This window comes from Pyrgilauda ruficollis, unplaced genomic scaffold (genome assembly GCF_017590135.1).
Source record: "Pyrgilauda ruficollis isolate IOZ18807 unplaced genomic scaffold, ASM1759013v1 scaffold16, whole genome shotgun sequence".
Lineage (NCBI taxonomy): Eukaryota > Metazoa > Chordata > Aves > Passeriformes > Passeridae > Pyrgilauda > Pyrgilauda ruficollis.
The window spans coordinates 580,127-597,438 of NW_024514764.1; the positions used below are offsets into that span (position 1 = coordinate 580,127).

Consider the following 17,312-nt stretch of genomic DNA (forward strand, 5'->3'; position numbering starts at 1 on the left):
GGTGCTGAGGGTTGGGATGGTTGGGAGTGTGCTGGGATAAAATCCTTGGATTTACTTACCATCATGGATGGTCCAGGCCACTGCTGGAGAAGGTTTTAACGGCGGCCCTGCGTGGTGCTGAGGGTTGGGATGGTTGGGAGTGTGCTGGGACAAAATCTTTGGATTTACCATCATGGATAGTCCAGGCCGCTGCTGGAGGCCTCTTTGCTGTGGTTACAAAGTCAGGGTTTGAGCCCTCATGTGCTTTGTGGTATCCTGGAGGTGCTCCTACTGTTCCCACCCAAACCCAAACCCTGGGATTGCACCTCCAGTGGATGCTGGAGCTCCAGCAGAGAACCCCCAGGGGCTGGGAGATGGTGCCTTGAAGAGGATGAGCAGGTGGAATCTGCAGGAGAAGCATAAGATAAAGCAAACTGAGATGTTTAAAACAGGCAGGCACCAAAAGAACTGGAACCAGACACTTCCAGTTCTGCTCTGCTGGGCCCTGGAGCCTCTGAACGTCTTTTTGGCAAGGAAGAGCAGCAGTTTCAGTGCTCAGAGGACGTGTGGAGGGCAGGACAGGAGCAGAGCTGCACATCTCAGGCTTTCCCTGTGTGCAGAAAAAATGTGGAAGTGACTTTTCCTGCACATTTGGGGCTCCATTCAATCTGGGGAGCATTTTGGGGAACTGCTCAGTGCCTCTGTCCCATCCTCTCTGCACAGATGCAGCCACCCCAGCACAGCAAGGGAGGTTTTATCTCCCCTCACATATAAATCACCCACTGAAGCAGTGATTACACGCAACACTTGGATTTCTATTTTATAAAATGTTTTTCCAGTCCTCGTGGCTGGAGCTAAAAGCTGCAAAATACTCTTTAAGCCCTCCAACAGTGAAAAGTCACAAAGATCCAGCTTCTATTTTTTAATCTCTTTAAACCAAACTCGTCATTTGGTTTTTTCAATGCCTGTGTTTTCCAAAACTGTTTATTTGCGTCTGCATGGACACAAATATTTACCCTGGTGATGGATGTGCTGAAAAAAATACCAAGCCTGGCTTGGGGGGGATCACAGGAAAGCTTGCTTGACAGAGAGTTCGGGAGGCTTGCCTTTGTTAATTTTGTTGTTTTTAAGGACCACACAAAAGGGTAAAAGTGGATTGTTTATAGAAACTGCCTCGGGCAGACGCTTCCGAACGCTCGGGAGCTTGGCACGGGGGGCAAGGTTACTGCCAACAGTTCTGTTGTTCAGCAAGGACTTTTTATAAATCACTGCTTCATCCTTAGCTCTGCCAATTAATGAAGGTTTTTAGGAGAATGCGTTTTTACCTTGAGATAACAACCCAGGCTCTGCAGAAGGCTGGAATTGGGAAAGAAAGGAGCAGGAGAGCTGTTGGAGTTAGAGTTTGGATCCTCCTGCTTGCTGCTGGGGTCCTTTTTAGGAGAAGAAAGGCCCAAATCTCAGTCCCAATTGTGACATCCCTGAGCCAACTCAGTGATTTAGGAGATTTTCCCTCAGCCTGGGGTGGTTCTTTGAAAGCTGGGATTAGATTGAGTTGTCATTAATAATGCAATTACAGTGTCCTCTTTCTGCAGAGGGATTTCAGCCCAGAGGATGCCAAAATGCTTTAAACAAATCTCCTGGAATTGTTTTGTCTCTTCCAGAAGTGTGCTCACAGCTGGGAGGGTGGGGAGAGGCTGCTCATCCATCCCCTGAGGGAAACGGGCTGGGGAGGGATTTGGGGCAGACCTGGAGACCCTGTGAGTGCCCAGCTCTCCCCTTCCATGGATCTGCCTCTTTCCAGGCCCTTCTTCCCACCCAGCCACTCCTGCAGGGCTGCATCAGGGTCAGTTCTGCACCAGGAGTGATGGATGTGACTCCCAGGGGTGCTGGATGTGACTCCCAGGCTTTGGGATGATCTTTAAGCGCCAGGGTGGAGCTCTGCCGGGCACAGCCCCCAATTCCCATTTCTCCATCCCTAAAACTCAGCAAAGGAGCCATGAGCAAGAATCCCAAGCTCTCCCAACCCTCCCTCAGCCTTTTTGGGGGAGCAAAGAGCCTTTAATTCTCTGTCTCCTCTCCCAAGCCAACAAGCAGAGCGTGTTCAGTTCAGTCTTGTGCAGGGAGAGCACAGAAGTGCTAATTGAGAGCTTTAAGGAGTTCTAACAGCCTGGGCTCTCCCAGCCCCAGCTGGAGGCCAGGTTGGTGTCTGCTGGGAAGGATGCAGTGGTGGGAGAGAGCATTCTCCTGCCTCTTTTGTTGTGGATTTGAAGAGCTCCGAGTACAGCCTGTTCCCCGTGTTCCCGTGCCCTGCAATGCTGGAGGTTATTTTAGCAGGCAGCCAAGGAGACTCTGGTATTTTGAAGACATCTGCGGCGCCAGGGCTTTTCATATCATTTTTAACACTTTGATAGCATTAAAAGCCATCTGGCAAACCCCCTCCCTGTGCTGCTCCTGGGGCTGGGCTGAGCCTTCCCCCCTGGGCTCAGTCCTGAGCTGGAGCACCGTGCAAGGGGCAAAACATTCCCCGTCCTGGTGGTGGCTGTGACGCAAAGCCCAGGAGCCAGGCCTGTCCTCCAAGGCCCTTCTGAAGGCCACTGATACCCATGTGACATTCAGGCAAGGAAAATGTGTTTTGACTCTTGTCACATCCCGGTTTTCCAGCGAAGGGATGCGTTGGCTTGGTTTGGAGCTGGGGCTGGAATCAGCATTCCTGCTGGGTGAGCTCCAAGCTCCAGGGCTCAGAGCCAGGAGCAGCCACTGCTTTTAGCCTGGGCTCCCCAAAACTGATCCAAGTGGTCACCATCCCACCTCCAGACAGGGACCACGTGGATTTGGCACTTATGGATAAGGTTTAATGAGCTTAGAGGTCTTTTCCATGGTTCTGTGAGAGGAAAAAATTGTCCCTTTGCCTTACGTCCCTGAATCTCAAGGAACTGATGCTTAAACGGAATTCTGTGGGCAGGATCCTGTGCTCATGCCATTAATATCTGGTTGCTAAATATAAGGAGACTGAGAATAAGGTTCCTAAATATGAGGAAACTTAAGGACTGGATTCCTGAATATGAGGAAATAAAATCTGGGTGCCATTCCACCCAAACCATCCCGGTTACTCTTGTCCCTGTCCTTCCATTCCCTGGCTCCAGGACAACCAGCATTTCTCCTCACACCACAAAACATGTGTTTGATTTTAAATCCCCCTGAACGCTCAGCCCTGTGCCTCAGGCAGCGAATCCACCTGAGCTTTATTAAAGGCTGAAGGAGATTGAGGGGACTCGGTGACTCTCCGAGCTGTGATCCCAGCAGCCACCTTTGGTCCTTTCTCCCTCTCCCTCCTCATTAGGAACTAAATGGCAGCAGTGGCTAAATTGGGTGGAACAGCCTGATAGCGCTCAGAGATTGCTAATGATGGAGCCTGCTCAGGGATAATCAGGAATTATGGAAAGGGAGGGATGGGACCGTCACTGTTCCCTCAGCCCAGGACACAAAATGAGGGCCACACTCCATGGAGAGCCTGTGGAGGGGGTAGAGGGTGGGAAAAGGGACCAGGAGGGGAAAATGAGGCAACCACCAGAGCTGCTTGGGAGGATAGATGGATGGAAGGCTTTTTTAGGGTCTGGAGAATAATTCTTGTAAGGAGCAGCTGTAGGGGCTCAGCCTGGAGAAAAGGAGGCTTGGGGGGACCTTCTGGCTCTGCACAACTCCCTGACAGGAGGGGACAGCCAGGGGGGTCGGGCTCTGCTCCCAGGGAACAACAGGACAAGAGGGAATGACCTCACGTTGGCACGTGGTGGCTCACGGTGGCTCCCAGTGTTGTAGTGGTTCTTGGTGCATGGTGGCTTTTGGTGCACAATGTCTCCTGACACACGGTGGCTCTCGGTGGCTCTTGGTTGCCCACGGTGGCTTTTGGTGCACGATGGCTCTCAGTTGTGTCTTGCAGTGGCTCAAGGCCCACGGTGGCTCTCTGTGGTGTCTCGTGGTGGTGACTCTCAGTGGTGGCTCTCAGTGGCTCACAGCACGTGGTGGCTCTCAGTTTATGGTGGCTTTCAGTGGTGTCTCTCAATGACTCTTGGTGTCTCATGACGGCTCTCGGTGTCTCATGATGGCTCTCAGCAGTCTGAGCTCTTGGTGCATGGTGGCTCTCAATGGTGGCTCTCAGTGGTGCCCTACAGTGGCTCTCAGAGGTGGCTCTCAGTGTCTGGCGGCTCTCAGCAGTGTTTCAGCGGTGGCTCTTGGTGTGTGGTGGCTCTCAGTGGTGGCTCTCAGTGTCTGGTGGCTCTCAGCAGCGTCTTGTGGTGGCTCTCAGTACATGGTGGCTCTCAGTGGTGTCTCACGGTGGCTCTTGGTGCATGGTGGCTCTTGGTGCAAAGTGGCTCTCAGCGGTGGCTCTTGGTGCATGGTGGCTCTCAGTGGTGTCTCTTGGTGTCTCATGGTGGCTCTCAGTGGCGTCTCTTGGCGTCTCTCGGTGTCTCACAGTGCCCTTGTCCTCGCAGGTCTCCGCCGGACACCCAGCCGGCTGTCGGGGCTGAGCGCGGCCGGGGCTCTGCCCAGCCCTGGTGGCCCCGGGCTGAGCTGCGAGCTGCAGGACTGTCCCTTCTGTGCCAGCCTCCTGGACGACCCCGAGTTCGCCCTCAGCGACTCCGACAGCAACGGCGACTCCGACAGCAACGGCGTCTACGAGTTCACGCAGGACCTGCGGCACGGCGACCACCGGGACCAGCTCCAGCAGCAGCGGGGCAGGAGGAGGAGGAAGAAGAAGAAGGCCAAGGAGAGGAACAAGGTGGTGAAGCTCTGGAAGGCGTTCGGCACCAAACTCAAGAGGATCGTGGAGAGCAAGTACTTCAACCGCGGGATCATGATCGCCATCCTCATCAACACCCTCAGCATGGGCATCGAGTACCACGAGCAGGTGAGTGACCTCAGGGGCTCCTCAGGATTTGGGGGCTCCTGCAGGGGTGGCTTGGGGCGGCTCTAAAGCAATGTCAGGAGGAATGAGGATGTTCGTGGCTGGAAATGGGGCTGAAGATGATCCCATGAGGAGCAGGAGAAGCCTTCGGGGTGTGGGACACCTGGAAGTGCTGCTGGGGTGTGCAGAGGTGAAATGTGTGTGGTGGATGTGTCTGCTCAGAGCCTGGCTGCTCGTTGGCTGGGAATTATTCATGTAAGTAGGTGGAAATACCTTTGGTCTGATGGTTGTGCTGGAGATAACCCAGGCAGAAATTTCTTCTTTGATCTGGGCCTTCAAATAAGACTTAAACTATTAGGCAAAAAAAAAGCAAAAAAGAACAAGAAATCAGGGTGTCCCTGAAGGCTCCAAACCCTTTAATTTGCTCTCACAGGCTGTGAGTAGGACTTTATTGAAGTATTTGGAGGGAGGGAAGAGGAATGGTGCTGTTCTTCCCAGTGTTGGGACGGCAGGAAGCAGAGCTGGAGCTGAGGACAGCCTGGGACTGGAGGGGGATAACACCTGTGCCATGGGAGAGGGAGCTGAGACAGGAGAGCATCTCCATTTGGTCACCCTGGCAAAGTTCTGTTCCTCTGGGCTTTTCTTGCTTGGAAAAATTGGGGATTTTCCACTGTTTTGTCGAGGCATGCTCGGGAATTTCTCATGTCACCTCTGTGTCAGGTGCAGGAAATGCATCCCAACGAGGCCAGGTCTGTTTTTCTGGGATCAAAGGCATCCAGTGCTTCCCCAAAACCTTCCCTGCAGGGTCATGACCAGGTCAGGGTTATTTTTAAAGCTGCTTCTCCTCTCTTCCATGGTCTGTCTATTTGGGAATGAGGAGGAAAGACACGGCAGCATAATCCACCCAAAGGCAGGAAAAGAGAGAGGCTCTGCAGCTCCTTCTCCATCATTTCCCAGGATTAAGCACTGCTCAGGACCATGACAAAAAACCCTCTGGAGTGCTGCTACTTCATTTTCTCTCCACTCCTGCACTTTAACCTCCCCTATTTTAGGCTAAGACTTATTTTCTTTCAAAAAAAAAAAATAAAACAAAAAAACAGGACTCGGCTAGAACAACCTCAGCCATGCAATGACAAATCAGAATTACAGCAAAGTGTCCAAATCCAGCAGAGATTGAGCTGTCCCTGTCAGCTCCCTGTTGAATCCTGCTTCGTTGTTCCACAAGAAGTTCTAAAATTGGGAAATACACCTTGTCAGTGGCTTCTGAATAGGCCATTCATCCCTCATTTCTGCATGGATACTCTTTTGTCAGGCGGATACAGCTTTGTCAGCCCTTGGATTTTGCCGTGATGGGAGCTTGGGGAAAACCTGAGGCAGGCAGCAGGAGAAAATCCAGGATCACATGGAGTGTGTCCCCAATCAGTCCCATAAAAGCGAATTGGGATAATTACAGCCTTGCTGCTAACAAAGGAGAGCTGTAGCTGGCTGGCTTTTATTGGATTTTACCTTGTAAAAGCTTGGCTTTAGGACATCTCAAAGCCAATGGCAATAAAGATTCCGAAGCTTTTTGGCTGCGGAGTGGCAGATTCCTGCCAGCTCTGCTCACAGGCATGCCCAATAAAAAGGGAGGAAAATGGAAGTGAAACCTGGAAAAGTTCTCCCACGTGCCTGGGACACTGGGATAATGAGGCGTGGAGTGTCAGAACCCAACTTGGTGACACCTCACCCCAGGCCTCTCCTCCCAGCAGTGTCCCAGGGGCTGAGGCACTGTCCAAACCCAACAGGATACAGCTCTGGATTTTGGCACAAAACTCTGTGGCTTCTGTGGGCAAAGTGGGGGGATTTGGGAGCCCCCCTCGTGTGAGAATTGGCTGCAAGGCTGGGGTGGGGCTGGTTCGTGTGGAGAGCAGGAGGAGGTGTCTGGGCAAAGTGTCCCAGAGCCACAGCGTGGTGTTGGGGTGCAGGGAGGGGGAATGGCTCCCTTTGGGGTCATGAGCCTGACAGGAAAAACAGTGGGATCACAGCTTGCTGGGTGCTGCCCAGCATCTCCTCCCAGAGTATTCCAGGTGGGAAGTTCTGAGCCTCTCCAGGCTGTAACCAGGTGTGGGTGTTGCCATTGTTGTCGTCTCCATCCTGCCAAATCCAGAGGCCATTCCCCAAGTTAAAAGGATTTAGGAGCTGCTCTGTGGCTCTCCTCCTTTCCCTTGCTCCCACCAAGCTGTTCCGTTTTACTCCGAGCAGTTTTTAGGGAATCCAGGGAAGCCTGTGCTCTGCTGGTGGCAGCATGGGAAGAGCTCTGCTGGATCCCTGCAAAACACAACTACTGAATCCTGGAATGGCTTGGAATTTTAAAGTTCATCCACTCTGCCATGGGCAGGGACACCTTCCACTGTCCCAGGTTGCTCCCAATCCAACTTGGCCTTGGATACATCCAGGGGTGGGACATCCACAGCTTCTCCAGGAAACCTGTCCCACCAACACTTCCCACCATTTATTCTGAGTGAAACAGCGTCAGCAGCTTCTCTGCTCTTGACTTTCACCACTTTTTTTAGGCCAGTGTCTGGTTGGATCAAACTGCAAACAAACCAGAGCAGCAACCCCAGGGAAGCCCATCCCAAACCTCACTGTCCATAGGGAAATGCCCAATCCCTTTTATAAAATTTACTACTGTTTTTTTGCTTTATTTTTCCTCCAACTTCTCCGTAGTCTCTAGTATGGACACAGAATAGATGGACACAGAAAATCGATTTTTATTGGAGCTGATCAGAGCCAAACCTCAGCACTTTTTGTGTGTGGGAAGGGTGAGGGGTTCTGAGGGGAGATGGAGCAGGGCTGGCTGGTCCTGCTGTTCCTCCTCTCATCCTGGGACGCGGCAGAGCTCTGCAGAGAAGTCTCACGGAGCCCTCTTGAGGCAGTGGAGCATCATTGTCCAGCTCTGGTGGATGAGGGAATCGTGGCTGGAAGGTGCCAGGCTGGAGGCAAAACCCACCGGGCTCCTGGGTCTTGTTTGTCTTTGGAATCACAGAACATCCTGAGTTAGGAGGGACCCACAGGGAGCATCCCGCCCTGCACAGACCCCACAACAATCCCACCCTGGGCTTCCCTGGAGTGGTGTCCAAACCCTCCTGGAGCTCTGGCAGCCTCGGAGCTGTGCCACTTTCCTGGGAAGCCTGGGCAGTGCCAGCACCCTCTGGGGAAGAACCTTTCCCTAAAATCCAACCTAACCCTCCTGTGGGACAGCTCCATCCCATTCCCTGGATGCTGTCCCTGTCAGAGGCAGCAGAGACCCGGAGGAGCTGAGGCTGTGCTGCCACAGCCTCGGGTGCTGCCTCCAGACAAAGAGAGCCCTGGCCACTCCCAAGGCCCCTCAGGACTTCAGTCTGTGTTTTTACGGGAATGTGAAATTCCCACCAGTCTGCTGACCTGGCTGCTCTTGGCTAAATGGCACCACCCCCTTTAGAGCACAGAGCTTGGGTGAGTCATGGAACCATGGAATGGTTTGGGCTGGAAGGGACTTGGAACATCATCATCTCATTCCCCCCACAGGGACACCTTCCACCATCCCAGGCTGCTCCAAACCTCATCCAGCCTGGCCCTGGACACTGCCAGGGATCCAGGGCATCCACAGCTTCTCTGGGAATCTGTGCCAGGGCCTGCCCACCCTCCCAGGGGAGAATCTCTTCCTAACACATATTCCAAGCCATTGTTCCAAACCCTCCAGGGGATCCTGTCCCATGACAGCTCCTTGGGAAGGTGAGGAGACACCAGAACTGCTGTGCAGAGCTTTTCTCAGGGCAGCACAGCCCCTTGGTGGCAGGAGATGAGGGCAGCTGCTGATGGAAAGTGTTTCTTTGGCATTCCAGGCCTTAGGAGCAGTCAGATCCTGCCTGGACATCCGCAGGGTTCAGAGCCAGCTCCACCTGGGACATGGCTGGGAACTCAGATGGTTCCAGGGTGCTGTTCATTACCAGCAGCACAGCTTGGATTTCAGAGGTTAATTGTGTGCCGTGGAGTCCTCCCTGTGCTGTGTTTATTTATTTATTTTTAATTTATTTATTCATTTATCAATGCATCCATCCCCAGCACACGGAGCGCTCCCACGGATGAGGAGAGCCAAGTACAAAGAGGGAGGCGATCCTTGCATTAATCTTCCAGGCCGTTTCAGAACATTGGATGAGTTTTGTTCTGCATTCATTGCAGCTGACAGCTCTCCAGAGGATCTGAGAATGTGCCATGGCACTGCAGCACTGAGCAGGGCACTCCAAAGGCACCACCTTTGGGCTGGGACACCTGGCACAGGGATCCTATCCCAGGATGTTTCCAAGTGGAAAACAGATTCCTTTTTGCCCCAGAGTCAGCATCACTGAGTGCTCTGAGGAAATAATTGCTGTTCCTTCAGCCTGCCTCGATTCCCAGCTCTGTGATTATCCAGGAGAAGGACAGAGCCCCTCATTTGCCCAGGAGAGGTGCTGGTGTTATCCCTGCAGAGGGAAATGATCCACGAGCCCCCCCACTCAGCTTCCCAGAAGAATTCACTGAAGGAGATGTTGATTCTTGTAATGATTCCACATAAAAAGCTCCATTTACATCAAATGGCACTAGAAACGTTATTTTATATTCTCTCCTCAGCAGAGAAGTACAAATTAGTATTTGTTCCAAGCTATTGCTGTTCAAAGAGCTTTTAATTGCTTTTCTGATCCCTCATCCATGGCATGTTTCGTTGGGAGCAGCTGCCTTTGGAGCAGGAGCTGACCTTGAGGTGCACTCAGTGGTCCGTGGCTTGTCAGAGTGAGAGGAGTGTTGGTTTTGAGTAGAACATTTTATTATTCTGGAGTAAGAAGTCATTCTGTGTGATTGAAGGTAGCGCTCGCTTCAGCAGTGACGTCCTGTTTTAGCGTTTGTCAATTTTGGCTTGAAAAATTGGTTTGGCATGGAAAGCTCAGCACTTACTCAGAAAGCAGAGCAGGATTTTTCAGCAGTGTTTGAAGCAAATTGCTGAAATTCCTTTTGAGCTGTGAGTCAATAAAATACTACCCTGAGCTGAGGATCATGCTTTCAGCTGGCAAAACTTGTTCTCTCTTCCAGATTTTTTGCAGGATCCAATTTTCAGGACTCACACACTGGCAGGATTTGAGGAAAACTGATTCCCCCAGCCCAGGCTGGGATGTGAAAATTCAGCCCAGTGTGTTTGTGGCTGTTGCAGGAAGGGTGTGAGACTCAGGAGTGCTTTGGGTTCTGTTTGAGCTGCATTCTGAGCTCTCCCTTCCCTGCTCCCTCTCAAGGTCCCAGCAGTGAGAGGACAACTCTCCCCAAGCCTTGGTTGGATCACTGGAGAACACATCAGTGATGGAAATTCAGCTTTATCCACAACCTGAATTCTGTCTCCGCCTCAGGGAAGGGCTTTTCCTGGGGAACTTGGGGAAGAAAGGGATGTTCTCCATCTTTAGTGTCCCAAGGTGTTTTTATTGCACATCTAGGCCCTCTTGCTGTCAGGTCAGCACCAGGATGGAGATCCCCCCTGATCAGAGCCAGCAGCAGCTCCCACGTGGAGATTTCCACCTGGAAGGTGTCATTCCCACCTCAGAGGGAATCAGGGATCAGAGGCAGGGTAGCAGGAAGTGGTGGCAGGGAAAATCCAGGTGTCCTGGCTCGCTGCTGGACCCTGGTCATGGATAAACCACAGCCTTCCACACAGAGCCTCCTCTCTCCCCCTTTTCTCCAATTTAAGGGCTCCTCCCCTGCTCTGTTTTCCTTCTCTTGGGATATTTTTTTTTACTATATAAGGGAAAGAGATCCCAGAGATCCTTCCCTTCCTGGGCCTTGGAGCAGACAGGAGCAGCACCTCAGCAGGGCAGGGCTGAGGTCATAACTCACCCCAGGCACAGCCAGAGCAGGGGGTGCTTTGCTTCCTCTGGATGTGCTCATCAGCCATGGGAATATCCCAAAATTCCCTCTGGAACTGCAGGCACGTTTCCCAGTGCTCGCTTCCCCTCACTTGTGCCATCAGTTGTTCTCTCTGGTGAGGGGTTGGGATAGAAGGTGACAGTGACAGCTTTCCTTGCTGCCTGCAAACTGAGGGTGTGCTCAGTCCCACAGGACCCCCCAGATGTGTTTTTTTCCCATTTGGATCCATCCCCAGTGCCCGGATCCCACACAACCCCGGGGTGGCCCGGGGCTGGCGGCTGCAGCCAGGATGTTTGAGTTTCAGCTGGCAGGTAAAATAAACCCAGCAGGATCCAGCCCCCAGAAGGAGAGCAGCGTGCTCCTGGCAGCAGCACTCCATCAGGAATGTGTGGAAATCCCAGCCAGCCCTGGGACAGTGGCTCTGATGTGCTCCAGGCCGGGCAGGGTTGGCACCGTGCGGCCGCTTCGTGCAGGGGACACAAGCACGGAGTGACTTCCACACCTCAGAGGGGCTTTTGTTGGGTCTGGGCCTTCTGCTGCCAGCCAGATCCCTGCTTTTCACCTGGGGCTGGCTTTGGGAGAGGAGGGTGAGGGTGGCTTTGTGCAGGGGAGCAAATCCGTGTTCCACAGGCAGCCCCTCGGTGACAAAGGACGAGCTCCGGGGTCTGCCCGGTGCCAGCTGTGGTCAGGGACCCCAGAGATGTCACAGTGCCCCAGGCAGGTCCCTCCAGCAGCTCCCATCCTCCCAGGAGCCTCCAGAAAAAGCAGGGAGAGCAGAGAGGGGATTGTGAAAGGCTGAGGCAGGAAAGCTTTGGCACCTTGGGAAGCAAGGTTGGGTTTGGGTTGACACAGGAGGGATGGAACTGCTGGAACACCACCAGCTGAGGATGTTTCTGCATCCATCTCGTGTTTCCTGGGGGTTTTTTGTTCCCTGAGACCAGGATTGCAATGTGCTCTGTGCCAGGCAGATGTGTCAGGTGGCATTTTAGGAAATATTTTCTCCTTGGTTAAACACTGGAAGGGGCTGCCCAGAGTAGTGGTGGGGTCACCATCCCTGAAAATGCTGGAAAAATCAGTGGATGTGGCATTTCATGATGTGGGTTAGTGGTGTGTTGATGATCTTGGAAGTCTTTTCCAATTTTGGTGACTTTGAGTTATTGTAAGGAATGATAAAATTGGGAATGGGAACAGAGCCTTGCACCTGTAAAGCAGATGAAACCGAGAGAAACCTTGTGAAGGCATGGAAGGAGCAGCCAGGTGTGGATTAAAGATGCTCAGGGTGGCAATGCAGCTCCTTCCCCTGGGCACCTGAGAGTTCCATCCCCACTGCTGCCAACCCAGCCGTGGATTCTGCTCAGCTCTTAACCGGGGACAGGGAGATTTCCCAGAATTATGAATGAAAATGTCACCTTGCAAGCTCCTGCTGGGGTTTGTGTTCCAGGATGGGGATGCTTTTTTAGGAGTGGGGTGGAAAGCTGGTGTGAGAGGAGCGAGACTCTTGGAAATGAGGAAGGTTTGGCATCCCTGCTCGCATTCTTTTTCCAGCTCTATTTTTGTTTGCACTGTCTGGTTTACAGCCCTAAAGACAGCCTGACTCCCAATTTGGGAAAAACACAGTGCACAGCCCTCGGAGCATCAGTGGCAAAGCTTTTTTAGAGCAGGGAGGATGGGCCAGGAGACCACTTTCCCAGGAGTTTTCTCTCCTGCCTGATCCCTGCCCAGATTAAAATCTTCTCTCTCCCTGTCCTTGTCCTCTCCTTGTCCCACACACAGACAAATCTGAGAGTTGTGGTTGTAGTAAAACAGAGAAAACAACATCCAAAAACAAGGAAAAAAAAAAAAGAGTTAATTTTATATACTCCAGAGGGAATTGGCTTTGCTGCAGACAGATGGATCCTGTAATTCCCTGTCTCTGACATGACTATACAAGGATTGGTTCCTTCCTTTGGATTGGGGTGGGATGGGAGGCCAGGGGGTGCTGGCAGCTCCCAGAACTGCACCTGGAGCAGAGCTGGGATCAGGGGCACAAATCCCTGCCTCTCTCTTCCCCAGGCACATCAGGCAGGAATTTCCCAGCTCTGAGCAGCCTCAAACCCAATCAATAAACGGGAATAAATGAAACCGCTGGGGAGAGAACAGGATATGGGAGAGAATCAGCATTTTCCTTTCATTCCTGAAGGCTTCAGGGGCAAAACATCCACCCTGAGGGCATCGTTTGTCTGGGAGGACACAGAGTTGAAAGTCGTTTGCGGAGATGATTTTGGGCCAGAGAACAGCGTGGGTTGCTGGGCAATTATCTCCTCACAGTGACCCGTGTGTGCTGCAGAGCCAGGAGCACGGATCAGCAGCTCGGGTGGCTCTGCAGGAGCTCCTGATGTGCTGCTGCCAGCTCCCGGTGCCCTGCGTGCCACAGTGGGCACGGCCAGAAATCCCAGTTTGTGCCTCTGGAAGCACCAGAGCCAGAGGTGATGCAGGGAACAACTCAGAACCCCCCAAAAACACTTCTGAAAGATACCCAAAAGGCTGCTCCCATTTCTCTGCTTGTCTCCCTGGTTGTGTCCCCCCTTTTCCAGGCTGGAATGATGGGATTCACATCCCTGCCAGGCTCCCAGCACACACAGACACCCCAGAGCAGCAGGGATCACTCCCTGGCTGATGTGGGGTGGGGAGTTTGATGGCTGGGGGATGTTCCTCAGCTCCTTCCTTTCCCAAGAACAGCTTTTCCCTGTTCCTGAGGCTGAGTTGAACCTGGAGGGGGTGATGGACAGGCAGGCTCAGACTCCAGACAGGTAATGAGGGAAGGAAACCATGCAGTGCATGTTTCCCACCCGACTTGCACAAGTCCTTTTGTATTTCAGAAATTTTTTTAAAGCTGTGGCTTTCCTCCCACTTCTTTTTTTTTTCTTTTTTTTTTTTTTCCCTTCCCCTCCTTCTTGCTCGTCAGGGTGTAACAGCAGAGGGTTTCATCCATATCTGATTTTTTAACTCTGACAGGAAACCTGAGTGCTGGATTTATGGCTGCAGCTGTCACTCCTCTGCAAACAGGCAGGGAAATGAAGGTTAACAAGTTTGGGCTCAGGGGAAAGCTTGTAAAACAGCCCTGCAGAAGACTTGGTGTCATCACACCCGCCTGAAGAACTGATATTTTCTGAGGCTCTCCAGCCCAGGGTTATTTATCATCATCTGCAGTGAATATTTTTCTAATTGTATATCTTTGCTGGAAACTCTCGAAACCCCAAATTGAATTCTTTTCCTTTGTTTGATAGGGAGGGGAAATGCAGGCTGGGGAGCCTGGGGGACTGATTTGATGGTTAAAAACATCAGAGTGGCACTGGGCAAGCTTGCTGCAGCCATATGTTCAAATCCCAGGGGTGAGCACTCACCAGGAGGCACAGGATGCTCCAGAACATTTCTGGTGTGTTCTCCAGATGTCCCAATTCCTGTGGCTGAAGGCAGGGATGCTCTGCCTGTCCCCCAGGCTGCCCAGTGTCCCCTGCCACGCTGGCACTGTCCCCTTGTGCTTCCTCACTGCTGTGGCTGAAGTGTGAAGTCCTGGCTGGGTGATTTTAAGGGAGGTTTGCTGAAACGAGACAAAATAGCTCCTGACTTTTGTTTAAATGAGGAATTTGGCCTGGAAAGTATCAAATCTACTGGGGAATGGTGTGCTTGGAGCAGAAGGACTTGTTAGAATATGTGGCTGTGTGTCTTTAGGGTCACTGCACTCTGCTTTGGGCTCTGTGTGGCTCCAGGGAGTTGTGTCAACAGGATGTGAAGTTTTGGCCGTGTCCGGGGACTTTTCCGTGCCTCAGTCAGCCTGGAGAGGAGGAGGCTGAGGGGAAACTCAGGGGATCTGCAGCTCCTGGGACCAGGGAATAGCTGGAGCTGTGCCAGGGAGGGTCAGGTTGGATTTTAGGGAAAGGTTCTTCACTCCAGAGGGTGCTGGCACTGCCCAGGCTCCCCAGGGAATGGGCACGGCCCCAAGGCTCCAGGAGGGTTTGGACACCACTCAGGGATGCCCAGGCTGGGATTGTTGTGGGGTCTGTGCAGGGCTGGATAATTCCTGTGGGTCCTTTCCAACCAGGACATCCCATGATTCCATAATTCTGTTTTGGGAGCCAAACTGGAGCCTGTTCCCTGCAGCTCCGGGGCAGCAGGTCCCCAGTTCCCTCCTCACTCCTCTCTCCCAGCCTTTGCTGCTCTCCCAAACTTCTGTCCTGCCCAGTTCTGCACCCCAAAGGCGCCTTTGGTTTGTTTTTTTTTTTTTTTTTTTTAGCATCTCCACGGGAACCACTTTGGGGTTGTGGAGTGCAGGGCTTGGATTTGAAAAGGAACTCGAGGTTTGGGGCAGGAGTCAGTCCAGCCAGAAAAGTTGGGAGAGGAAGCAGTGGGAGCTCTCAAAGGCAGAGATGCAACAATTTCCTGCCACGTGAGCTCAGGATGAGGCTTTGATGCTAACACAAACTTTATCTGGAGAGGGTTTGGAGGGAGACAGACTCAGTTCTGACTCTCCCACAGAAATCTGGATGAACTCCTCACCTGGGAGGAAGCTGCAAAGCTGCTTTTTGATGCACCAGCCACTCCTGCACCTTGTTAACACATCTGTCTCTCAGCGTGACCTCTCTTAAAGGCTTTAAACGCTGATAGATTAATTTGCTTTTGATGTCTGGGCTAATGAAGTGCTGGCTCTCCTCTGTTTCATTTTCTAGTTGGTGGATTGAGGCTCAGGAGCAGCCGGGATCGGAGCTGGGCTTGACTTGAGGGACAGGTTAATTCAGGCTTGGCTGCCACGAACCCAGGATGCTTCCCTGGCTCTGCACAACCACCTGAGGCAGCTCCTGGCTGGAGCTGAGCTCCAATAAAAGCCACCATTAGTCAGGGAAGGAGGAAATTCCGTGCTGTGCTCAGCTGTGCAGAGGTCAGGGTGCTTCAGCAGCACCGGCAGCCCGTGGTCACCAAGGCGATGCCAGCTCATCGCCATGGAAACTCTCGCCACCTCCTCCAGCCTGGCTTGCAGCGAATAATTGCTCGAGATGCCACAAATGAAATAATCTGGCAGGTTTCAGCATGGTCTGCCCGCTTTGGGAGCCCACGAGGAGGATTTCCATCAGGGCAGGAGTTTTTGGGAGCTCGGTGTTTGCTCAGGGTTGGGGGTGGAGATTTAGGAGGTCATGGAAGCCAGCAGGCAGGAGCTGCAGGCTAAGTTCTCTCACTCCCGCTCTCAAATTCCACCTGGTGTTGCCTGTTCCATCCCTGCCTGGAGGATTTGGATCGGTTTGGCTCTTTCCTGGGAGCAGGAGGTGGATCCGGGCTCGGGAGCAGCCGTGGGGTCTGGGCTGAGCAGGGGTTTGGGGCAGCTCTGGTTCTGTGTCTGCTCCTCGTGGCTCTCCCTGCTTCACTTCTGCCACTCAGAGCCATGGCAGGGCTGGGAAAAACCAGGGAAAAAAAACTTCACTGGGTCATGGAAGAGAGAAAGCAGCAAATGAAATAATCCCAGAACGGTTTGGGCTGAAGGGACCTTGAAAGGGATTTTGTTCCATGGGCAGGGACCTTCCACTGCCCCAGGCTGCTCCAACATGGGCACTGCCAGGGATGGGGAATGCACTGAAATCCTGCTTTGTTTGTTTGTCTGTCCCTGCCTGCCATCTCCTCCCCAGCTGGGTGCGGGGCGTGCAGGGGGTTGGCAGAGCCTGGTGTTGTTATTGCTGCCGTAATTAGTGGTGGGTAATTAGTGTTGGTTAACAGCCCCCTTTGCCCGGCTCACCCAGGCTGAACTAACGACCCCCAAAACCAAACTCACCCACTCCTGCCTGGGGACAGCCTCAGGTGTTCACCACCCTCACAGTAATAGTGAACTGCAATAATTTTAATTAGTGCTGCTGTTATTAGGGCTAATCCAGCGGAATTTCATTATTTTAGCAGTGATTTTATGTCATTATATCAAATTAGAACCACTGATTTTTTTATTTTTTCCTGTATCATTCTGTTCCCATAACAATAAAACCACACTGAAATCCAGGGCAGGCTTGGGGGTGAGGCATAATTCCTGCAAAAGGAAAAATCCCATGGAAAGTCACCTCCTCGGTTAGAAGCCCTGTTTTCCAGACCTTTTTGTTCTTTTCCCAAAGTTAGGAATAAATATGGCAAGAGAAGCACAGTACAAAGTCAGCACAGTGATTTCTGTGAATATTGGTGGTGTTTTCATAGAATTTCATTTCATTGGAGGGGTTTTTTGGTCAAGAAGGTGAAAATGTGGGAGCACTGGGCCATCTCCAGGCTCTGAAATCAGGAAATCCTGGGCCTGGGTAGAATTATGGGATACAAAGAGGTGATGAGGGGCAGGGCTCACTGAGCTCTCCTGCTGCTTTTTGCTCCCACTTGGAAATTCCAGCCTTTCCCTCAGTGCAGTGTCCAGGTGATCCCACTGTGCTGCAGGGCAGCTCTGCCTTGGGGTTCCTCCCTGACCTCTGCTGGCCTTGGAATTCCTTCCTGACCTCTGCTGTCCTTCCCTGCCTTGGAATTCCTTTCT

General features: G+C 52.4%; 1 protein-coding gene across 2 annotated transcripts in view; it reads left to right on the forward strand.

Moving 5' to 3' along the window:
* LOC121350840 (voltage-dependent T-type calcium channel subunit alpha-1H-like) overlaps nt 1-17,312 on the forward strand; it is a 108,269-nt gene that overhangs the window by 27,278 nt on the left and 63,679 nt on the right. For both annotated transcript variants that reach the window (XM_041462553.1, XM_041462554.1), the window contains exon 8: nt 4,470-4,885. In XM_041462553.1, coding sequence (XP_041318487.1) covers nt 4,470-4,885 — 416 coding nt within the window. The remainder of the gene's footprint in view (nt 1-4,469; nt 4,886-17,312) is intronic.